General features: G+C 39.8%; 1 protein-coding gene across 1 annotated transcript in view; it reads right to left on the reverse strand.

Moving 5' to 3' along the window:
* grb10b (growth factor receptor-bound protein 10b) overlaps positions 1–21,796 on the reverse strand; it is a 69,928-nt gene extending 48,132 nt beyond the window's left edge. The window contains exons 1-2 of the mRNA XM_030749775.1: positions 21,600–21,796; positions 5,829–5,960 (exon numbers count right to left, since the gene is read on the reverse strand). Of these exons, the coding sequence (XP_030605635.1) occupies positions 5,829–5,879 (51 nt within the window). The 5' untranslated portion in view covers positions 5,880–5,960; positions 21,600–21,796. The remainder of the gene's footprint in view (positions 1–5,828; positions 5,961–21,599) is intronic.
* Positions 21,797–25,760: the final 3,964 nt, after the last annotated feature.

Below are 25,760 nucleotides of genomic sequence, written 5' to 3' on the forward strand. Positions count from 1 at the left end.
TGAACAGAAAAATAGAGGTCATTGTGTTTGGTGCTCCTGACCCTTATATCCTGTCTTTGAAAATAGCTTCTTTCATATTCAGCTACTTGCAAAAGTGAAGCCATTCTTCTGTTTCAGAGACTTTGAGAGAGCTATCCATGCCTTCATTTTGTCTCGACTTGACTATTGTAATAGTTTTTATTCAGATGTCAGCCTTTCCCTCCTTAGTCAACCGCAGTTGGTCCAAACTGCTGCAGCACAGTTACAAACTGGCGCTTGCAAGTGAGAATACATATTGGCAATGGGACTACTGTGCCGTGGCTTCAGCGTGCATGTTGAGAAACCCAGGAAGACTTCTATGAAGCGCATATTGAGGCTCGCTTCATTAAGGGCGAGTGATGTCACTGCTGACAACTGAAGCCTTGGTGGTTCAGGTAATGGTTCGAGTGTTGGCGTGATTTATGAAAATGCAATGGATCTCTGCAAAATTTTTCAGTGTTCGTTTTGGAGTTTCACCAGTTTGCTGTGACAGAGAGGAGCAGTTTCAGTGGCGCTGCTAAAAGGTGAAGGTTTCCTCTTTATGGCAACACTTTGAGCTAATCTCTGCAGTAAGGTATTATATTATTATATGCCTACAGATAATCAAATGTGTCACGACTATAATATTCACAAGTCTTTTTTTTCCTTTTTCATTCCAAGGTGAAGTGTTTGTAACTGGGGTAGAACAGCAGCACCTCATCTAAGCAGAGGCATATATAGCTAAGCTTATACAGGCTTGCTGTGGGATACTTGTGCAGTCCTTACTCCTCAGTACCATGTGAAAGGATTTTCAATCACTGTCCCATTTTTTGAAAATACTGCAGCAGTTTTACAATAAACATCTTGGGTCCTATTGGATTTACTTAACCACTGACTGAAATCATACTGAAAGTTTTGACAATGATAGATCCCTATTACCATTACCCACATATTAATCAAAAACAGATGAATTAATGAATGAATCCACACAAAATCAAGAAAAATGTGTTTTTATTTCTATTTTTTTTTTGGCAGCGATTATTTCCATGCTGCCAAGAGGCCATCACAAATAGCTGAAATGACAAAATTTTGACCGCCCCCCCCTTTTTTTTTTTTTTTTTTTTTTTAAAACCAATTGGATCGAAAGCTTCAAAGCTTCATGAGGCTTCATCTGCCCATCACTACCACATCTCTCTCATATTAGCATCCCTTCAGTTTTCAAATTGAGGTTAAGACTATTTGTTTTTAAGGCATTGCATGGATTGGCGCCTTCTTACCTCTTAAGTTTGCACATTCCCTCAAAATCACTGGGGCCTGCTAAGCAAATGTTCCTAGCAGTCCCAAGGCCCAGATTAAAGCACAGAGGAGATCAGGCCTTTGTTGTTGCAGTTGTTGCTCCAAAAGTGTGGAGCAAACTGCCCCTTCACATCAGGACCTCTCCAACATTAGACACTTAAAACCTGTTTGAAAACCCATTTTTATTCTCTGGCTTTTAAATCAGAATGAGTACCATGTACTTTGCATTGTTTTTACTCAGGTTCTCGTATTTTAGATTTCCTTTCTTAACTCTGCCATTTTGTCCTATGTTTTGTGCTGTTTAATTACTTTAGATGTACAGCACGTTGGTCAACAGCTGTTGTAAAAATGTGCTATAGAAATAAACCTAACTATATATTGCATTTCCATGTATGTTTGCACATTTCAATAATTGCTACAGTCATTCCCAAATTTCCTAGCAAAATATAAAGAAATGACAGGTGGCTCAAGACTTTTGCATAGTACTGCAAGTATGGAAAAATATTCAGTATTTTACTAGCCTGTTTTCCTATTTACATATACTATACTGCTGCTCATGAGGCCCAATTCACTGATAGAAAACTGAGAATAGTGAAAAGAGGCACGCCTTCATGCTGCATAAACCGTGTCAGTCATCAGAAACTTAGAACTGGGAATGCTAAGTCCAAAATGACATTCATAACTATCATTTCTATTGGTGGCGGGAGTTGTAGCCCCAATATAAAACAATCTAGCCATCTCTTCATGCCTCACAAAATTTGATGCTACTGAAGTCTACTAAGCATAATGAGTATATCATAAGTTTCAAAGGCTTTTATTGGCAATTTCATTAAGTTTTTGCAAAGAGTCAATATTTGCAGTGTTGGTCCCTCTGCAATTCGTCCTGGCATTCTGCCAATCAACTTCTGGGCCAAATCCTGACTTACAGCAACCCATTTTTGCATGATCAATGCTTGAAATTTGTCAGAATTTGTGGTTTTTTATTTGTCAATCTGCCTCATGAGGATTGACCACAAGTTCTCGATGAGATTAAGGTCTGGTGAGTTTCCTGGCCATGGACCCACATTTTCAATGGTTCTCTTTCCTGAGCCACGTTATCAGGGTGCTAGCCAGCAGTTGATCACCCGGCGCTTCACTAGTTTGCTATCGGAACCATTAGCCATTACCAAAATTAGTAAGCAGGTACAGCTATCAGCATTAGCAGGCAGTTGTCCGATAGCCAGCGGGACCAACTCCCCCTTTGATGTTTTTCCAGGAGAGAAGTGGCTTCCTTGCTGCCCTTCGACACCAAATCTTCCCCACACTGCACATGCAAATGCATTCACACCTGCCTGCGTCCATTCCTGAGCAAGCTCCTGCACTGGTGGTGCCCTGATTCTGCAGCCGAATTACTTTTAGGAGACAGTTCTGGTACTTGCTGGACTTTCTTGAGCATCCTGAAGCCTTCTTCACAACAAGTGAACCTCTCCTTGAAGTTGTTGATGATCAGATATATGGTTGATTTAGGTGTAATCTTACTAGCAGCAATATCCTTGCCTGTGAAGCCCTTTTTAAGCAATGATGACTGCAAGCATTTCCTTGCAGGTAACCGAGGTAAAAAGAGGAAGAGCAATGATTTCAACAACCACCTGACTTTTAAAACGTCCAATCTGCTATTTGAACTCTGTTAGCATGAAAGTGATCTCTAGCATTCTTAAAACAACTGCAGAGTTCTCCTTACATGGCATTTTAGTGTTTAGTGCACATGATACATCTATAATTGACCTGGGGCCTCTGGCGTCCTATTTGAAGCAGACTGTTTCTAACCTGGGCTTTAAAATTGATACAGATCTGAAATTAGACCGCCAGGTTGGAGCAGTGGTTCAGTCTTGTTTTTATCATTTACGGCAGTTAGCAAAGGTTAAGCCAATTCTTTTAAAGCAGCATTTTGAAATGGTGATTCATGCCTTTATTACAACTAGGCTTGATTATTGTAATGCTCTTTACTTTGGAATTAGCCAGTCCTCCCTTAAGCGCCTCCAGTTAGTTCAGAATGCTGCTGCTCGGCTTCTGACTGGGGTTAGGAGGAGGGAGCATGTTACTCCTATCTTGGCTTCTCTACATTGGCTGCCTGTATGTTTTAGAATTCAGTTTAAGATTCTTTTACTTGTATTTAAATGTTTGCATGAGCTGGCTCCATCCTATCTTTCTGAGCTACTTAATCCACATCGCCCAACTCGCTGCCTCAGATCAGCTGATCAGCTGTTCCTAGAGGTACCGAGGTCAAAATTGAAGCACAGAGGAGATAGAGCTTTTAGTATTGTTGCCCCTAAGTTATGGAATGACCTGCCATTACACATTAGGAGTGCCCCTTCACTGTCAGCTTTAAAAACCCTTCTTAAGACGCATTTTTATTCTTTGGCTTTTAATACACAATGAGATTCTTATTGTCTGTTTTTATTGTTTTTGTTTCTGCTCTTGGTGCTTTCTTATTTTATTGTACAGCACTTTGTTGCAGTTTCTGTTTTTAAAGTGCTTTAAAAATGAATAAAGTAAAGTAAAGTAAAGTCCTCTGCTCCATAGTTAATTACATAAAGGAATAGTACACATTGACATTTGTACAGACTTAGCTGAACACAGTGCAGTTTCGTTGCAGTTGTCTTTTACTTGATCAGATTTGCCTTGTTCTGCTCATTCAGATCATTTAACCACAAGTCAAGATTATCAAGATTACAGCTGAAACAAGATTAAAGTGGTGATATAATCCGTGAACACAAAATGAATGTTATCTTTGGCTGAATCAGTTTGGCACTGCTGCTTCAGTTTTATCAGGGAAAAATCTCCCACAACCCTGGAATTTCATAGTGAATGGGTTTTCTCATTCAGCGAGTCAAGGTACATCTGTTATAGCTGAATGGTTTCCAAACAGCCGAGTGAGTGAGTACTGCTGTGCCTGTGCATGCGTGCATGCATACACCCTTGAGTGTGTACATTAACGTCCATATTCTACAGCTCTAACAGGACCCACCCAAACCATTGGCAAAGAAATAAGAGCTAAAATGATGTCTCATTCCTTTCAGATAAGTTTTACAGCCTCCAGTACTGGAACCGTCGTCTGTCTTTGATTACCACTGAATAATCTAAATAAGAAAAATATTAATGCAGGGCCAGGGTGCAGGAAAAATATTAGACTGCGCATATTTACACTGCCATCTTTGGGCACCATATATATTTTTATTCACTGTGCTTTTTTCACTGTGTGGCATCTCTTTTAATAACTGATTTATTATTAAAAATAACACAGACACAAAACAATATACAGCTGCTAGAAACATTACGCACTACAGCCACTGACTCAGACCTACCACATATACAAGTATGTGAGCGCATGTACATAAAAACTAATTTAAACACAGTACCAATAAATAAATAAATCTAAAAGACTGAATTATTTCTTAGCTTTGAGTTCACAGAGATTGCCCAAATGACTGGCAGAGAACACACACACAGCTCTAATTGGACTTAGTGTCAGTGGCCTATTCCAAGTGTTTGGATGCCCTTTGTTCCACTGAGGATGGTGTGAGGATTCTACAAAACCTAAATCCAAGGTCAAAAAGTAAAGTTTGGTCTTGTTACTCAGTACCAAGGCACAAAAAGACATGAATCCATATCTAAACCTCACCAGCTGGGACTTACATAGCGAGTGATGGAATTTGGTCATGTGCAGTTTGCAGAGTAAAACCTTATTTATGTTGTGTCACGTACCAACTGTGATGTCACCAAAGCACGCCTTCCACCCCCCAAATAAAAAATTAAAGGGGTTGTAGCAGTAAAATTCCACAGTCCTGTCTTGAATCTGGCTGTGCTGGATAGGTGCCAGGTTACAAAAACCACAATGAGCCAAAGTGACACCAAAGTGCAGTTCACGCCAGCAGTTGCGGCATCACTTTTGGTGCACTGCGCCATTCGTGGGAGTGACGACGGCAACTGTACACCAGGCTTAAGGAGACAAATCTGACTCCCAGTCAAAGCTGAAGAATTTAGGAGAAATCATAAATTAAGAAATTAATAATTCAGCACATTTCCTTATTTCAAAAGTGCATTTGTTCCCGGTTCTAATAGGATGTTACTGATTGTGTGCAACTAAAAATACTTCACTTGAACGACTCTGAAAGAAACATTTAAATCATGAGCACAAAGCTTCCACTGTCAAACAGTTATGCATATACTTGTATAAATATAATGTGTATATTTAAGCTATAATATGTGGTTTTGCTTGGGTAAGCTGTGATTTAAACACAGGTGCTGCTGACCATCAGACCTGCAAAGAGCTGATGGCTGGTAGTGAACACACCCATTACCAAAAGGCCAGTCCTGCTGGTGTTTCATCCAAAGACACTTCTGTTGCTCCAACAAGGATACAGAGGTCCATCCCCCTGCTGCTCTTTGTGCATTCAGCATGTTCACCTTGGTGGAATGTTGCAAGCATTACTGACTCTTACTGAAGATTTAAACTTTTTTCCCCCTATAAAGAAAAATAGAATATTGCCATTTACCTGGTAATTGGGATGATGTAGGAAATAATCCGGACATCCGGCCACTGCCATGGCTCAGGTTTCTTTTTCTTTAGCTTTTTTTACAGTCTGTCTGGTTGAAATCACTTCTTGATTAGATGGACAGAGCAGAACCTGCAGAGAAAGAAGAGCAGACAAATTGAGGTTAGTGGAAATCAACAAAAGGAAGCAGGGGGAGGGTAAGAATGTCCACGAGAGGAAGGAGGAGGATGATATAAGGAAAGGAAGACGAAGTGTGAATTCTAAGAAGACAGATATAGCACAGAGTACTTCTTAACCCACATAGGTAAACTGTAAACATCAACAAGTAACACAGAAGGAACAATGGTTGTTTTAACCTTTTAATAACTGCACCTGTTTCAGAGTTTATTGTTATACCTGTTCAATGAATGTTGTATGTTACTGTGAATCCAAAAGGTTAAAAAAAAAAAAAAAAAAAAAAAAAAAAAGGCCACTTTTCATACATTTTGGAGAGATGGGGAGTTAAATTAATAAAAACACACACACACACACACACACACACACACACACACACACACCACACACACACACACACACACAGGTTTTCATATTTGAAACCAGCTTAACCTTCTGTAGGGTTAAGCTGGTTTACAGGAGAACAAAGGCTACTTGAAACTGTGGTGTTACCGCTATAAGAGTGAATTCAGTGAAACCAAGACAAACCATTATGTTTCATTTACATAACAGCTAAACTAACATTCCACTACTAACATGGTACATTTCTACATTAACTTTTGCTTTACTGTAAATTATCTGCGGCCTTTATTATGAGAGTCTCCATTGTGGAGCATGAAACGTCTCATTGCGACTCCTGTATTCGCTGCATTCTTGATTTATTTCTCCAAGTTGCATCTGAAGCGACCGACAGTTTCTCCATAACTCGGTTATACATGAATAACACACTGAACAATCTTATGAGCTGTGGTCTTTGTTAAAATAACTGCAACAGATGTTGCGCTTTACGGTACTAAAAATATGTGCTTCTGTTCCAAGCCCCTGCCTCCCGGTTATCCTTGGTCAAAATAACCATAATTTCAACAACATGAACTCCAGTGTATTTGAACTTCTTAAAGTGGGTATCCTACTAACCTCTTGGCATTGCTGCCACTGAACAAACACCTGTAAACACTGACCCAAAAATACCCTGCAGGCACATATCCAGGTCTGAAGTTATACCCTGGGGTATATTTGGAGCCAAGCAGCTCAGGCTCATAACTGTGATGGTCTTTTATGCAGCAGTTCGTGACCTCCAGTTCATATTATAAAAATAGGACCTGGCATTTTATAGACAGCTAATATTATCTCATGCTTGCATTAGCGGTCATGAGCCAGCTGCCCTTGCGGTGAGGCCGTGTTTGCATGTGTGCATTTCTGCCAAACAGTGTTTATGTGTGTTTGTTTCTGCTTGTACACGTGCGCACATCGGCATGTGTGGATGTTTGCGTCCACTATGCTGCAAATACTTGTGCGTGGGTGTGTAGGCTCTTCTTTTTGAGAAGTTTTTTTTTTTTTGGGGGGGGGGGGGGGGGGGGGGGGGGGGGGGGGGGGGGGGGGGGGGGGGGGGGGGGGGGGGGGGGGGGGGGGGGGGGGGGGGGGGGGGGGGGGGGGGGGGGGGGGGGGGGGGGGGGGGGGGGGGGGGGGTGGTCTTTGAGAATCTAGTCATGTTTAGAGAGTCCCATCATATCTGATTTGTATACAGTGATGTGACTGCTCTGTCTCCAGCTGAGTCAGCTGTCACTCACATTCACCTTTCTGGCAAAATGACGGAAATGAAATTGGCACACTCTTCATTTTGATGCAGATGTGTTACTTATCATACTTTCAAAAAGATAAGTTCTCTTGAAATTGTCAACTGACAAGATATAACAAAGCTGTCAATTTCCAGCATTTTTTGAAGCCCTAAAATAAACCTCCAAAACTGGACTTGCAAATACCTACCAAACTATGAATGCAGTCTAAACAAAGAGCTTGGCACCATGCTCACTAGAATCACTGAAAGGGCTTGCTTGTAATGACTGTGTGCATGTGCATGGCTATCTGTGCGAGAGTGTGTGTGTGTGTGAGAGAGACTTTGTCAATCCATGTGTGGGGCCTAGCTGGCTGGCAAATAAGAACAACTTGTCATTTACTCACCATTTACAGATACACAGTTTACAACAAAAACAAAACTAATTTACATCAACCTAAACGCTCCGAGCCACCCCTCATTAAGTGCCACAATCTTACTATCTGTGGTCGAGCGAGGCTGGTTTATTTATTTTTCTTCCAGAAATCAGGGGGTTGTGAAAGAGAAACAAGTGAGCTTCAACTAACTAAGCTGGACGCCAAACAAAATGGTTGCGCTTCATTGAAGGTTAAATCCTAATCAAAATAAGCAACTTTGATTTTGTCAGGGTTAAACACAAAACATAATATGACAAAAATAAAAGCTACACTTGGTCTTTCAACAATACAGGTGTGCACTGCAAGGTTAGTTTCAACTGTGCGTGATAAAACATGGGAAAAAGTGCAGGTGCTTGATGCTGCATTAAAAAAAAAAATGCTGCAAGTTTCAAAGAGCTCATACACGATAGTTATTTTCAGTGACTGATATTGCCGAAACATACATGCACCTGTGATGTTAATTGCTGCCTGACACAATCAAAGCCATTCCAGTGCAGGGATTAAACCCTTTCAGAGCCCTTTGATTCAATTCCTTCCACTTGAACAGTGTACTGAAACCTAACCATCTATGACTTTGACAGTACAATTATCATAGTAGAATGGGGGACTTTGGGGTGCAGTGGCAGTGAGATTACTAGATCTGGATTAATTAAGGTGTTTTTGCTCAAACTTGCATGACGATAGATTGTTAGATGGTGGACTTCAAACGCAACAGTCTCAATGCTAGTCATAAATCATAAATCTGTCTTTTGTGAGACCACTAAAACAGGCTATGGAAGGTAGAACGCTTTAAAAATTCACCATAATATTAACTTTATCGTAAAACTTACACAGTATCAGCCCATTACAACTACACTCAGATACTTTTAGGTACACCTGCTCGCCTAATTATTAAAGCACATATCCAGTCTGCCAATCATGCGACAGCAACTAAATGCATTTAGCCATGTAGACACAGACAAGACCTGCTGAACAAAGGTGATTTCAGTGACTTTCAATCTGGAATGGTTTTGGCCATTTATTCAGCTGGGATTTTCCCACACAACCATTTCTAGGGCTTACAGAGAACAGTCCAGAAAAGAAATATTCAGTGTGTTGCGGTTCTCTGGGTGAAAATGAAACAGTAAATGTGTATACATAGGCATGTCTGTGTGTATACGTATATGCCAATATATGCATGTTGGTTTATTGTTTTATATGTCCGAAATAAAGAGAATCAACTAGCATGGCAAACCTGACTGTGTATTATTGAAGTTAAAATAAATTAAACGTGAAAGCAAACCATGCATATATGGCCTTTGTGTGGACAAACTCTTACTCACACCTACTAAAATACTGTTAAAATACTAATTGCTGCTTTAATTGCTTAAAGTTTTATGGTAATATATAATTAACATAACACAAAACAGGAACTTGATGTTTACTGCAGAGAACTGGGCATGTTTCCAGTTAGATTTTCTGTGATTTATGTAGTGTAAGCTATCAAAATCTTACATATTTAGAAAACAGTCAGCACCAATGTGGCTATATGCAATTTTTCTCTTTATGAGCCAGGGCACAGTATTACACAACATTGCACTGGGCCAATAAGCCATTATTCAGTTAGGGCTAAGGCAATTATTCAGTTACAACTTTACTTTCCTTGAAAGTTAATTTGATTTATTTGCCAGAGGATGTTGTTTAAATGGAAAATTGTTTAAATAGCACACTTTGGCCTTATATATTATACTGTACCGTGCAACATATACAGTGCTTGATGCGCAGTGTTTGCTTAGAGCTCTGGAGTTATACTCAGAAAAGGTGTGAAAAGAATTTGCTCTTGAACAAATAGATGGCCTGCATGCTTAGTCAGTCTAATTGTTAATGCACTGATATGTGCTTATACCTCAAGGGTCCAGCTTTAACATCCCAAGGTGATAAGCCCTGCAGAGATACCAAAGGTAAGGTCAGAAACCTTGGCTAATTAAAGCCTCATTTAACCAGTAGAAACATTTCCCTGAACAGTTCTCCTGTATTACATGGTGGTGAGTCAGTGGATGAGTTCACTGGCACATTGATAGACGTTAAGAAAATTTTAGAAGTTGCAGGCTGAGCCTCTGTAACTAATAACATTAGTGTAAATGCAGCACAAAAAGCAAACACACCTATTCAAAAAGGAAATCAGGGATTGCAAAGCAGAGATTTACTTTTCCAACCCGTGTGACTCAAACATACACATATATTCACATTTGACCCTTATACAGTATTAGGGCTGCAATGATTAGTCAACATTGTAGACAATGATCGACAATAAAAATAGTTGATGACGAATTTAATTGTCGATAATAGTCGTTTTTTTATTACTGATATATTTTTAACGGAGTGAGGACGTCTTCCTGTCCGTCTATCTCTGGCGAGCTTCACACCTGCGCAATCCGGTTGTTAAGTGATGAGATAGAACTCCATTTCAGGTCTAAACTGTCACGTGATCAATATGCCGCAATGCTGTGTCCCTGGTTGTTTTAGCCGATCCGACTCCAAAGAAACACAGTCAGCTGTCATTTTACCGATGAGAAAGAGAAGCGGAAATGGCTGCAGTTGATAAGATATGTTAAAATAATCTTTAATAGCGAACAGTCATTGGTTATGCCATTGCTGTTTATTTAGGAGCGTTTGGACCCGGAAATCACGTCAGCCTTACAGACCGGATAGCACTCGGCGGCATGTTTAGTCATGGGGGCTACTGGTGAAACTGTGCCAACTTTGTTTTACAGGGGAAAAAAAAAGTACTATATATTTTTTTATGGTTGGAAAAAATGGACCGTTAAATTTATATCAGCAGCAAACCTGATTAAAATTTTTGAATGAAGTATCCATCTTCCCTGTGTTTACTACCACATTTTAAATAACCTTATGCTAAATGTAAAAGGTGATAGCTAAATAAGTGCCATTTCATAATTATGTGATTCATAATCCGATTAGTTGACTAATTGTTTCAATAGTCGATGACTAATCGACTATCAAAATAGTAATTAGTTGCAGCCCTATACAGTATCATTAATAATAAATAAGACTGCCCTCCCCCACCACAGTAAATAACAACAGATCATATGTGCAAGCTGTTATTACAATATACTACTTAGCTGTCCACGTCATGGAAAAATGAGGACAAACCATTTAGTGTTGTAGTTAACAATCCTACACAACGCAAAAGACAAACTTCTGATTCAGGGGCAGTATCCATACTAACATTTCCATCATGCAGGGAAAATCAAAGAGAAAGAACTGTCAACAGTCCACATTACAAGATAGAATGGGTGTCAAACAGCATAATCACAAGACCTTCAAGAGGAGCTGTTAAAACTCACCTCTTCCTTTTCTGTCAGTGCGTCATTAGGTTTAGATGGTACAGCCAAAGTAGTTTACTATCTTTTTGGAAATCATGGCCGCTGTGCTCTGTAGGCTAAAGGTGAGAGGTGCCATCCGGCTTGCTATGAGCACACAGGTTACAAGTGCACTTGGCAAAAGTTGTAGTTGTAGTATAAAATAATTTGGGGAAAAAGAGAAAAGAAAAAAAAAACATTACTGCATTCTCGTTTTAGTTTACATTTTACACTTTACACAATACCACAACTTTTGGAAGCAGGATTCTGAGAAGTTAGTTTGATTTAATAAAAAAATACAATAAAATAAAAAATTCATGACCAACTTCATGCCCTTTGGTCTACCAACCTGTCTCTTCAGTTTGTATTTCTTTGTTTTGGCTTTTTGTCAGTTTGCCATATCGAGCTGTCTAATCACAGCATACCTTCCTTCCTGCTCGGATCCATGTTCTGAGACATTCAATAGTATGGTATAGTACTATATTCCCACCATTTCCTAATTGGGAAAAGACTAAATAGTGCAATAATTTATAGACGAGCATCCAGAAACATGATCCATTTCACATGAATTATAAATTATAAATGGAAGAAAAGTAGTAAATAATTAACAAACCTTTAGGAGAAAAGTACTAAAAGAAGTTGATTCTTAAACTCAACATGAATATCAGTGTAATTATATCAAATAGATGAGATGTGGTATTGATTGTAACAGTCCTCTGTGCCATTCATTGTCAAATCAGATCATTTTGGACTTTAAAATTCAACTTAACCCTACAACAAAATAAAACCACACACACACACACACACACACACACACACAGACAGACAGAATTGTTGGCTTCAAAAATGATAAACCAAAACCACACAGGGCTCAATGGTAGGATCTGTACAGCTCAGCTGTGTCAACTACTCTCGTTGTGTATATAATTGTAAAATGTGTTCACTGCAGTCAGCCTAATTCCAGCTGATTAGACTGGACACAGCTTAACAGGTGGCTGTCCAACTCTACTCAGTCATCTTTGGTATGCAGAGAGCATTCTTTCCCATAGGCTGACAGACAAAGTACAGGCAATATAGTGAGCTCCAATATGTTTAAATATCATGCAGTGATTCAGTGTGTATCTAGTGTGCGATCATATACAACACACACTTGTACAGCTTGTAAGCTTCCTAGTTGGGTATCATAAGGTCAAAAGGTGACTTTTTGAGTCCAAAGGGGTCAGCTAGTGGTAGGAAACCTAGATTTTTATCAGAGCAATGCCCTGGAGTCAGCACCTGCACAGGACTCCTTTTTCTATCTTTTTCACCAAATGTTTTTGCTAAATTCCTGGCCATTACACCCTCTCCTGCAGGGATTCTGAGCACTCACTGATCACCCTTTGATCAAATTTCTCTGTGATCCCATTGGGGAAAACATGTGAAACAATTTTGGATATTTTACAATTAGAAACATTAATACAATCTGTTCAACAAGCCATTTTTGTCGACTAAAACTATCACATTTAGAAATGACTAAAACAGCATTTTCGTCCAAAGGACTAAGACTAAAACGGTTGCCAAAAACAGCAATGTTTTATTGTAAGGTTCAATAGAAGCAGCCTCTTATATCCCTGCATATGACAATCTTGTGATTATGATGCAGACTACATGGCGGGAAATACAGCCCTTATACTCAGCTCTTGTTCTGGGATGTATGAAAGTCCTGTTGCAGCCCTGGGGCATCACTGACACAGAAAGTGCAGCTGGAACAAGGTCGACATCACTTATCTTCAAATCAAAGTGTCAAAGGCGTGAAGAGAGACCATTTCCAACCCAAAGGGCAGAGAAAAGTAACTCGGTACACAGCCATTATTATTTTGAGTCTACTAGTATGACGTGGTCTGATTAAGACAGATTTACTTTTTTTTGGTTTTTAAATCAGAGACCAAACGTGAAACTTTCCAAGCAGACTCCAAGTAGACCTGAAAAAGCTATTATAAAACCAACGAATTGCCAAATGAAAACAAACTGAATAAAATCTAGAGAAAAATACAACGGATGCATATGATTTTCTTGCCTCACAGTCTTTGGATTGATGATCTTGTCCGAGGACACTTTGATATGCAGATTAGAGCATTCTGGAATCAAATCATGAACATCCAGTTACTGCCAGTCCATGTTAGGCCCATCCTGAGCCACAGCCACCCCTACAATAACAGCATGCTTACATGTGTGCCTGTGTTGCTATCTTAGTCCTACTGAGTACTTTGAATGGTGCTTATGTGTCTATCTTAAGTGTTTAGTTAAGATGAAGTCAGAGTTCAAAGATAGGTGTGGAAAAGAACTGACTGCAGTGACTCACATGACTAACCATCAGTTTTAAAATGGTCACTAGAGAGAGACCTTTATTGTCTGAGAGTGCCCTCAGATGTCTTTTAGACATGTTTCAATTTTATAGCACAAATCTTGACTTTTGCTGAATAAATATTGAATGAATGCTAATGTTGTCAAATCGTGCTGACTTTGTAAACAGCTGTGCGTTTTCCACTAAAAAGTTTAGAGGTGATACAACTGGGATAAGCGTAAGAAAATTGATGGATTGCAACTGGTCTCTCTGAGAGCTACCAAACAAATAATTACAGTGAAAATAAAGTCCTCTCTATCCATCCATCCATCCATGACTAGAGATCGGTTGGCAATCCCCTTAGCAACCACCTATTGGGAAAAATGTGTATTCATCAACCGGTTGGCAAGTGTTTGCCAGATGGTTGCTGTCTGGTCTGTTGGCCTGCTTGACTTTGACAATGCCAGTTATAGCTTATTGCCACTGCTCCTAAGTGTACAAAAAATAAATAAATCAGAAAGAAATAAATCAAGAAATAAATTTCTTGATATGGAATAAATTATGAAGCCCAAAGTTTGTGAGACAAAAAGATAAAAAAAAAAAAAAAAAAAAAGCCAGTGGTTTGTCATCCAACTTTCTAAATCTGAAGAGATCAGACTTTGGTTACACCTGTCTCTCAAATACAACAACCACAGCAAGCGTACCCGGTCTCTGGTTCTTGCTGTTAACCAATGCTCACACACACCAGCTACCTCCCCCTTCTCCAAACTCTCACAGTCTCAACCCTCCCCTCATCCTGCCGTGCTTCAGTCCAGACCATAAACAGCGTCTTAATTCAAGAATTGGAACAGCTCCAACTTGGTGTCTGGGGACTTGTGAAGAACCCACTGAAGTGAACATAGTGACCGTAACTCAACCCTGAGGGAGGGAGGTCAAAGATTTTCTGTATATGCTTAAAGTAGCCAGATACCTTAAGTGATAATATTTTGTTTTTAAAGCTGTGAGTTATCAAATCTTCTTATGGCATGGCAACCTACAGAAATATACAACATGACAAAGCGAATGGAAAGGGTGGAGCACTTCGACATATACTCAATTATACTACGTTGCTGTGAGCTGGAGATTTACTCTCCAGTACCTTCAGCTCCATATGTTTATTTAAAAATTGATGTCTTTTTTTAGATCTTGAAAATTGCTTAACAAATACCATTCACTGCATAGATTACAGGATATTAAACTCACAAATAACCATTGAAAATTGCAAATACCTGCAATTATCAACATTTAAGCCTGTCAAGTAAGGTTGCCAGAGCTGGCTGTTGTTTTTACAGCAATGCAATGTTGAAAGACAGAAAGAAAAAGTTGAACAGAGCATCTCTGTCTTCTGTTTTAATCAGCAGATTAGATGGTAGTCACTCCTCACTGGATGTGCTTGTTGCACATGTTGATTAGTCATTAATTGGCAGCTTTCATTATTTGTGAGCAGCAGCGTAAAGTGGGGCTATAAGAGAGGGCCTGATGTCATGCCGGGGTAGGCTGAATAGCACCAGTCTAAGAGAGAAAAGCCTTTTGGAAACGTGGACAGTGCCTAATTGGATGAGGATTTCATTTGGCTGCTTTGGAGAACTGGTCTTATGCAATGGCATAGATGAATGGACCAGGCTTGGGAGCAATGATGCTTGTACTCGAGTTGGTTGCAGTGGTGGCCCCAAGGGGCTCCATTAGATGTATTTGCCTTCTCATGACACCATCTTTACAAGTTACATGGTGGCACCCAACTTCTTTAAATTGTACAGCACTGTAACATACAAGGAACTGACACTCCTTTTAGTCAATACAGTAAAGCGGATTTAAAAAAATAAAATAAAATAATTGAGTCTATGCAAGTGACATGGCCTCATCGTCCACACCAAAACAAAAGATCAAACCCAAATAAATCTGTCCTTGTAACTAAAATTCAAATCAGAAAGCCCTCAAGTTCTATGTGACCACTTGAAGGGAAAGGGGAATGGGATTTATTTTACTTACTTAGTCTTAGGAATGCTAACAAACTTGGCGGTCTGGGAAAAAAAAAAAAAATCTTAACAAGGACTTAACATAAGTCCTATTCATAAGTACCAGAGTACAACACATAAAATCCTAATCACTTCTAAATCTGGGAATAATACTTAAAGAAAAAAAAAACCCACAGGAGATGTACAGAAAAATAAATGCATACAATTTATGGTCAAAAGGGGCTACACTCAGATCACGAGAAACTAAGAAACTGGTTTAGGACAGAACAGATATATCCAATGACAGAAATCCTGTTTCAATATTGGGATTTATTTCTAAAGAAAAAAAAATTATATCATGTAGTACATGAAGCCATCTAATCATGGTTTGTTTTGATTTTGCTTTGCAGATTTCATCTCACATCGTGAAACTAGGAGATAGATGGTGGTGGTGGTGGGGGATCTATGTATTAGGTCATTTCATCACTGCCGTGCAACCACAGCACATTACCTGTACCTACCCAAGCTCGTGGTCCCTTAGGCGTTTAGTTACCTACAGAATAAAGGAAACATTCTTGCCTCTCACACAGGCTTTCAGCTACATTTGGGCCAACACCAGACAGTGAGAAACTCAATCCACTGTACTTAGACAAGCAAGCACTGCATCTCCTTGGGTCACAAGTGGAAAGTGGTTAGAATCAGGTTTATACAGGTCCATATTTACAGTATGGAGGTGGGGGAAGAATAACACCACAATGTTTTTCCTCTGGCAACGGTTTAGATTCTTAGAAATTACTTTTCACAAAGCAAAACACGATTGCTCAGCAGTTATAGTTGAGATACCTAGGCATTCATTACTCCGTAAGCAGTCTGAAGAGATGTTAATTTGTGGTGCTGGGGGATACTCAATCCAATGTATACAATTTTAACAGAAGATGCAAAGTAAATGCAAAAAATTATGCATGCTTTTGCAACGGGGTCTAAAGTTTACCTTTGTCCACAAACTCAAAAAGCAGTCCCTCACATCACTAAATAATTTTTAAATCACTGACAGCTCAGCTGAACACAAAGGGTAAAGTTGCTCTGCTTTTAGATCCAGAGTCAGTGGAATAACATGAACGATGCTATGGTCCCTGAGCAGGCTTGGGTTAATGGTGTCATGGCATCAGGGAGGGGGTATTAACAGTGTATAAGCCTAGACCAACCAGTTCTGAATGACTGTTAGCTGACGCAAGACCTGATGGAATGCTGCTTAGAGCACGACCACAGGCTCTTATACCGCAATACCAGTTAACAGGATCTCTCTGCTACTTTTCCCCTTGGACAACAGTTAAAATGAAATATTCATAAAAGCATGGGCGACGGAAATACCCATTACATACACATGTACCTGTACGTCAAGAAATGTAATAGAGTCTAAGATGAGGCTCAAGTTTTGGGCTGTGACACAAATCTCTGGATTGATTACCGCCAAGCATAAACATTTTATTTAAAAAAAAAAAAAATCAGTACGCGCAAACAGAACCAAACACACTGCAGATTCTTATGAAACACACTAACCTGAACCCTCGAGGGACTGGAGTATAATGTATTGTATAATTCTTTGGAATACGTGCAGTCAGCAGCCTTTTGGCAGCCTGTAGTCGTGCAGAGTTCATGCCCCATCATGCCTGTGCTTACTTAGCATGGACTTGAAATAGCAGGACTGGTGCTGGAGGGGGTGAATGAAACCGCAGCTTTGGCAGTTGCCATGTGCACAGTGATTTGACCACAAAATAATCAAACTAGAAGGGCACTGGGAGAGTACACTCCCAACAAAGTCAATGCCCTTTTTCATTGTTTTCAAGAAAGTGACCCAAGTCTGCACCAAGACGTGGCGCGTGGGCAATCTCGGACAAGTTTCATGAAATTTGACACATTTTTTGCTTAACCTTGATGACAGCTTAATCAAACCTTTACTTTTGCGATACATAAATAGTATGGAGCAGCAGCCCCATGGTCAGACTACTTCATATCAAAGTTGTTTGAGAAGCAAGTCTCACCACTTGGCAGCCATCTCATGTTATTGAGCCCACGACCCCATTTAACTGAATGACTGAGGAGAGAGCAATAACTTTAATTTCAATACTTACAGGGACATAAAAACAGCATGCGATAAATCACCACTTAAATCAGTTATGTTATATTTCATGCTAAATGTTTCACATCACTAATGCTTTATTTACAGCTCACAGTGGCAATATGATCAACACCTCGAGCTAAACTCACCAAATGTCATGCTAATTCCCCATTACAGACAGTAAACCAAGAAAGACAATATGCACTTTCCTACAGTCCTGTGTAAAACTCTTGAGCCACTCATTTCTTTATATTTTGCTTCCAGGGAGCCAAACTTTCTTGTAATCTTTTTAAGCAATAGTTCTCCAGGATTTCTGAAGGTCTTTCAAAGTTTTTATTTGGACATTGACTTTTGCACTCATTTTCAGTCCAGTCTTTGTTTCTGTCCATTTGCAGAGGATTTTTTTTTCTTTAAGTCAATTAACAATGACGTATGAATCGTTAAGGTTAAAAAAGCACCTAACTCAAGGGATGAGTTGTGACAACTTTAAGAACCAATTTTAAATTGTATCTTGAGACACCTCATTACTAGTGGTCACTAAAAATAATTTTTTTTTTTTTTACATTTCTTTAACAGAATCCACCAGAAATTACAAAATTAACAGTTTGAAAGGCATCAAATAACATTTTTGTACTTATGTGATTCCCTGCTATACCTGAAAACCTGGTGTTTTCTTTATAAAATTTGAGGAAACTGGAAAAGTGGAGGACAAAAGAAGTGGCAGGTCTAAAAAAAAAAAAAAAAAAACCCTCTATAGCAGATGAACAGTATCTGAAAGTGATGACCTTAAGAAATAGGGGGAGGAAAAAAAAAAAGAAAAAAAAAAAAAAAAAAAATCAGCACTGACCTAAGAATGCATCTGGCCCCTCAGTTGAATCCATCCACTGTTCACTGAAGCCTCATCCAAAAAAAAAAAAAAAAAAAAAAACTTTACCTCAGCCCATATACATACACAGGAACACAATTAGTCATGGATTGGCCTCCCGAGTGCCCAGACCTCAATGTTATTGAAGCAGTGTAGGATCATCTGGACAGAACACAACAAAAGGCAGCCAACATCCAAAGAAGAGCTTTGAATGTCCTTCAAGAAGCCTGGAGAACTATTCCTGAAGACTACTTAAAGAAATGACAAGAAAGTTTCCTAAGAGAGTTCAGGCTGTGTAGAAGAATAAAGGTGGTCACACCCAATATTGACTTTGAAGCTTGCTAGAACTGTACAAACTGTTTTTAAACAGTATTTCTAATAAAAAACAAATAAAAATACAAGAAAGCTGCCTAAGAGAGACAGGCTGTGTTCAAGAATAAAGGTGGTCATAGAAAATATTGACTTTCAGGCTAGTTAGAATTCTACAAAAATTCTGGGTTTTGCTTTATATGCTGCATTTCCATGCATGTTTGCACATGTTTCAATAAATCACTGCACCCATTTCACATTTTCATAGCAAAATATAAAGATATGAGGGGTGACTTTTGCATGCTACTGTACAGTTTTACTACAATAAGCAGACATATTGTTACCACACAGTTGTGACTGTCATTAAACTTGAATATGGCTTATACATTTTTTGGTCCAGCTATTGATCAGCTCTCTGGGGCCAGAGATGGTAATATAGATTTTTATTCAGGATTCTTTGACTTTCATGTTCCTCCTAATAATGATTCTGATTAAGAAGCACTCGCATTATAATATATTTGTGCCAAATGCTCAAATGAAACTGGCAAGTTAAGTAAAATATCAGGGTTTTTTAGTGCTGTTCTTGCATGCCCCCCCATTTCATTTAGCCATTTAGTGATCCACTTCATTGAGAATCAACTTAGCAAATGATTAACTTCTAAAGTGCAATCAGGCCACAGGATGTTGTTTCCTTCCTTTTTATTGTGTTTAGCTGGAGTTGAAAGTTCTGCACAGACACTGATGAAGATTCTCATCAATGGCTTGGATTTGCATAGTCACTCTTTAGTGTTGTATAGCAAAGCCTCACTGTGGAAGTCTCCATTTTCATGTATCAGACAGTTTCTGAGTTAACAAGCTATCACAGAGCTCATTCTAGGGAGGCTAGCCACATAAAGCTAGTTTTTCCACAGGTTCTGCACTCTGCTCCATATGTTATCACCACCTGTTTGTGAATGGAATGGCTGCAAAGGTGTTTTCATCTGATTGCCTCATTTAGGTCAATCAGTCTGAAGCACAAACACCCTGGTGACTATATCAACAACTATAAATTAGTGGACTGAAAGTTTTTTTTTTTTTTGGGAAGGTTTTAACTTATTGCCAAACACTAGTTGGATTCAAAGCAATTGGACATAATTCATGTTTCATGCCTACTAGTTTTATATAACCACAGAGGTCTGAGGGGAAAATGGAAGATCATCAGATAAATCTGAGTTTAGTGAGAGGCGAATCCTCGGTTTTTGAGTAGAGACTGTCAAGTTTTCCCTCGCAAACGGCACACTGACAGAAGTTCTTTACCTACAAAAATCAGTCATGCATCAGTCTCCAAGCTTCTCTTTCTGGTCCCACTCCACATTCCCAGAGAGAACACTGATCTGTATTCAAAACACACAGGCCAACATCAATAGTCTCCAGAATCATAAATTTGGGTGGTTATGCAACTTTCTGCAGAGACCACATGCAGCCAATAAAGAAATTGATTGGAAGAGTGCCCAAATGACAAGGCAGATTAGAGTATCTGTGAAGAGTTGCTTTGTCAGGGTATCTCCACATTAAATTAGATAATGATCAGGCTCTCTCATTTACTAATCTTTTCACTGTTAGAGTTGTGATCATTAAACATATTTCTCAAAGTATTGTATAACAGACAAAATGTTGCGCTGTTGACTTTATGTGCTGCAGCGGGCCTTTAAAGCAGTGTGCAATACAGATTAAAGCATTCAATAGATGGGTTCTCCTTGTGAATTTAAAGTATTTGGGGTAAAGGTTGAAGAGAGGGGTTCCTCAAAATTTTCTCACCAAGCAGCCCATATAATGGAGCCTGGACTGAAGCTTCCACCCTCAGAGAGCATTACTGATTCAGCTTCAAACTAAAGTGACACTTGTTACAACCCATTTAAAAATGTTTCCTCACTCACTTTATCCCGGACCACCTGGAACCCACTCAAGGACCCATTTGCAGTCCCAGGAACCCACTTTGAGAACCTCTGCAATAGGAAACAACTTCCTTCACCACCGCCCTCCCTCTCTCCCAGAGTAAATGCTGCCAAAGGGATAAGGAGATAAGGCGAAAGTGGTGAAACTCTTAGGAAGGGTGGGAGGGGGGCGCTAGAATCCTAATAGATACAAAGAAGGCCAAGGGCCACTGCAGACTGCTGTCAAAGTACTACAAACAAGCCAGGCTACTGGGATCAGAATACCGCTCTTAAAGGCGAACTCGAATCACAAGAAACGCTGGGAAGTGTTTGGGAAAGCGCACGAAATTCAGGCGGATACTCACTTTCAAAGAACAGGCTGGGGTATCTTCAACGGAAGTTTTCCACTTGTAGGTTTACAATAATGTCAATCAAATCGAAGGCAACAGAGCGGCGTAATGAATAAACTTGTTTTCAAAGTTCAATGACTCGCCGTTGTCAGAAAGGGAGGCAGGTCCCGCTAAGCGGTTACGCACAGTGCGCACATGTGTTCTGAAACACATAACAGCGTGTGTCACCGCAGCGAGCACGTTAAACTTTTACTACACGTCCCTACTGACCGCTCTCTACACAGACATACAAGAAGCATGAGGGCAGAGTCTTCCCTCAGTAGCATGCACCCACCTTACAGCGAAATCGGTTCGGGCAGGCTTACGACCCTCACAGGCAGACACGGAGAGCAGCGGCGGCGGCGGTGTGGAGATGCAGGGACAGTCGACAGCGTCAGATCAGGCCACGTCGGTCAACATTCCCGGAACGGACAGATACACCGAGGCAAGACGAGGAGGAGAACACGAAAACAGAGGCTGCAAAGACTGCAGGGTACTCGTCATCTCATGCGGCCAGGGAGGACTCTCTCTCTCACACACGCACGCACACATACAAACACACACGCTCGCGAACAACACCTCCCCTTTAGATTAGACCACGCCCACACGAGAGGGCTGATTAATGCGGCGTTCAGGTCTTAAGGGCGTGTTCAGAGGATTCCCGTGTCTTCTGGAGGAACTGTGACACCACAACTGGGAGTGTAGTTGTTATCGGAGAGCTCACGGAGGGAATTATACTGGAAAATCTGTGTTGACATAACGAGCTACTTAAACAACAAGTTAATGAACTACTAAGACAAGTTTTCTTGTATTACAGGACTGATGCATTTGTGTCTTGAGCAACTCTCATTTCTTTACTTTTTGCTAGGAAAATGGGATTTATTGAAACATGTAAACATACATAGAAATACTGTTTAAAAACAGTTTGTACAGTTCTAGCAAGCTTCAAAGTCAATATTGGGTGTGACCACCTTTATTCTTCTACACAGCCTGAACTCTCTTAGGAAACTTTCTTGTCATTTCTTTAAGCAGTCTTCAGGAATAGTTCTCCAGGCTTCTTGAAGGACATTCAAAGCTCTTCTTTGGATGTTGGCTGCCTTTTGTTGTGTTCTCTATCAAGATGATCCCACACTGCTTCAATAACATTGAAGTCTGAGCTCTGGGGAGGCCAATCCATGACTGATAGTGTTCCATTGTGTGTTTATCTATCCAAGTATGCTTTTACTGCATTGGAGTGTGTGTGGCCATTGTCATACTGAGAAATTAAGCCACTACCAGACATTTTCACAGATGGTATTGCATGGTGGATCAAAAACTGATGGTACTTTTCTGCATTCATTACAAGATCCCCAACACATCCCCAGCTGGCTAAAATGCAGCCCCAACCCACCTGTTTAGTTGTAGACACTCACTGTTGTACCTCTCTCCCGATCTCTGTACATATGGATGCTCAAATGAAATGCTTTCATTTGAGCATTTGGCGCACACATATTAGCATGTGCTTCTTAATCAGAATCATTATTAGGAGAAACATGGAAGTCAAAGAATCCTGAATAAAAAAAAAAAAATACCATCTCTGGCCTCAGAGAGCTGATCAATAGCTAGACCAAAAAATGTATAAGCCATATTCAAGGTTAATGACAGTCAAAACTGTGTGGCATTGTAGTAAAGCTGTACAGTAGCATGCAAAAGTCACCCCTCAAATCTTTATATTTTGCTATGAAAATGTGAAATGAGTGCAGTGATTTATTGAAACATGTGCAAACATACATGGAAATGCAGCATATAAAGCAAAAGCGATTTCTACAATTCTAATGAGCTTCAAAGTCGATCTTTTTCATTTTTTTTATATTCTTCAGCACAGCCTGAACTCTCTGAGGCAGTTTTCTTGTCATTTCTTTAAGCATTCGTCAGGAATAGTTGTCCAGGCTTCCTGAAGGACATTCAAAGCTCTTCTTTGGATGTCGGCTGTATTTTGTTCTGTTCTCTGCCAAGATGATCCTACATAGCTTCAATAATTTTGAGGTCTCAGCTCTGGGGAGGCCAATCCATGACTTTTCCTGTGTGTGTATGGGCTGAGGTAAAAAAGCTATCTTTTTTTTTACATTAGCCTTTTCTCCCCGTTTCCCTTCCTTAAGAACACCTTCTTGATAGTCACAATTCCACTGATCCCATTTCTGATGAGGCGTCAGTGAACAGTGGATGGATCAACTGAGGGGCCAAATGAATCTCTCTGGTCCTGTGTCAGGTCTTTGCTGGATTTTTTTCCTATTCCTTAAGGACATGACTTTCAGATACTGTTCATCTGGTGTAGTTTTTAAAGCCTGTCACATTGTTTTTTTCTTTTGTCCTCTTTTGTCTGGTTTCCGCAAAATTTTAAGGACATAGTTATGTTTGGCATTTTTCATAGATTCAACTAAAGAAACTGAAACAAATTATGGGTCTTTGTGACAGGCTGCTAGTAACAAAGTGCCTAAAGATACAATTTTAAATGGATTCTTTTCTAAGTTGTCTATTATATGTAGACACAACACTGGCTCATCCCTCAAGTTAGGTGTTTTTTTTATGCTTTAATGATTCATAAGTCAGTGTTAAGTGGCTTAACAAAAAACAGTCCTGTGAAAATGGTCAGGTGAGAGAAAAAAGCAGTCGATGTCCAAAGAAAAACTTTGAACGACCTGTAGAAAGCCTGGTACTGAAGCTTGTACTAATGCTTTAGACCACTTAAAAAACAAAGTCTGGCTTCTTGGAAGCAAAATAGAAAGAAACAGTACAGTATGCCAGTGTACAGAGTAATGCCTAAAATTACTTTTCAGGACTAAAATAGTGAACCAAGAGTGCTATTAAAGTGATACACTGACAGCCCTCAGCTAAGGACTCCACTTTTAATTAGAACCCTGCTCTGACAAGCACAATCTGAAACAAAAACACCAGTAGCTGGAAGGTATGTAAATTGCACAACTGGGGGTCAAATCTCATTGCATCAGAGTTACCTCTCAGCACCGTTGTGTTTTTTTTTTACCCCTCTGAGCTTCCCTCTATTGCATAAGAGCTTCTCATGTTTATATTACTGAAAGAAACGTCAGAGTTGCACATTCAGGTCGTGTTTTTTTGTAATTCAGGCTGTTAACTAGTTTAAATGTAGGTAGAGTGCAACGCATCAAAGAGAGCAACTTAAAACGAGCTCCACAGTCCTGGCAGAAAAGGTTCTGCGTCCTCCAGGAATTAACCAGTGTTCAGTTCATTTTCATGCATATATCAGACTTGGACGGCTTTATGAGTGATGAGAAAACGCCATGGGAGTCTGAAGTGGAAGAACTCATCAGTCCTGAGCTATGTTTGCATGTGTCTGGATCAGGGCAACAGAGGGCTCACACTGTGGATATACACAGACTCAAAGAACAGACACAGTGCAGCCACAGTCACATGCACACACTTACATACAAATGTGCAACAAAGAATTCTTTTTGTGTCTGGCACTTGGTCTGAAACTAAACACACACTGTGTTGATTTCACCTCATCAGACATTCAGAATCTCACGGGCCTTTTGTTTAAATTGATTGATCAGATACACTGTAGACTAGCCAACATCAGAAAACAAAGTGAGTGCAACCCCTGCCGACAGTCAGCGTGCCCATCACTCATAAGTCAGCCAGTCGAGACTAACAAAGCTGGGTGATATATATACCCAGTCAGTTGATGAATCATGTTTATTAAAGTTTCTCACGGGACTATGGAAGAATTTGCATTTAATGCCAAGGAGGGACTTTTTAAAAAATATTTATTAGCTATATATTAGTATTACTTTGAAACTTATTGAACTGCCTGCGATCTCCTTTTCATCAGTCAACATGGAGGCTGTCAAAAGTCTCATCATTACCTGGCTTAGGACTACATTTTAATATCTTAGGGTAACAAACACAAACCCAGCAATGAGGCATAAAAAAACAAGAAGTAACCAGAGTCAAACTTGAATGAGTATATTTCTGTTCTGTTATGTGGTGTGACCTTCTGGTAATTCTTGATTTGGAGGTTGTTTACGTTGGCAGGATGGTTAAAATGGTTTGGACCTGCAACAAAGGCACAAGCCCAAATACACGTAAAAACTCACAACAAAAATATCACCCGCACTAACCCACCCACTGACACGCAGACAACCACCCACTCAAACACACCCTTTCACATATTTGTAAGGCAGATTAGAATGGCTGTTAGAGTGAGCATGAAGTTGAACCCACTAAAGAGCCTGTGGTCCCGGCAGGAATTTACAGCTCTCACTCTCTCTCTCTCGGCCGTCACAGCCACGCTCGCCCTTCTGCACACTGATTTTTTATTTTTTCACCATGAAAGTTTCAATTAATGCGTCTGTCTGGGAACACCTGGAAAGAAGGCAGTTAAAGAGCACCAGTGTTCACTTTCTGCTAGCCTTTACAAGACACTCGTGGCAAAACAGGA

Source organism: Archocentrus centrarchus, chromosome 16 (genome assembly GCF_007364275.1).
Source record: "Archocentrus centrarchus isolate MPI-CPG fArcCen1 chromosome 16, fArcCen1, whole genome shotgun sequence".
Classification (NCBI taxonomy): Eukaryota; Metazoa; Chordata; class Actinopteri; order Cichliformes; family Cichlidae; genus Archocentrus; species Archocentrus centrarchus.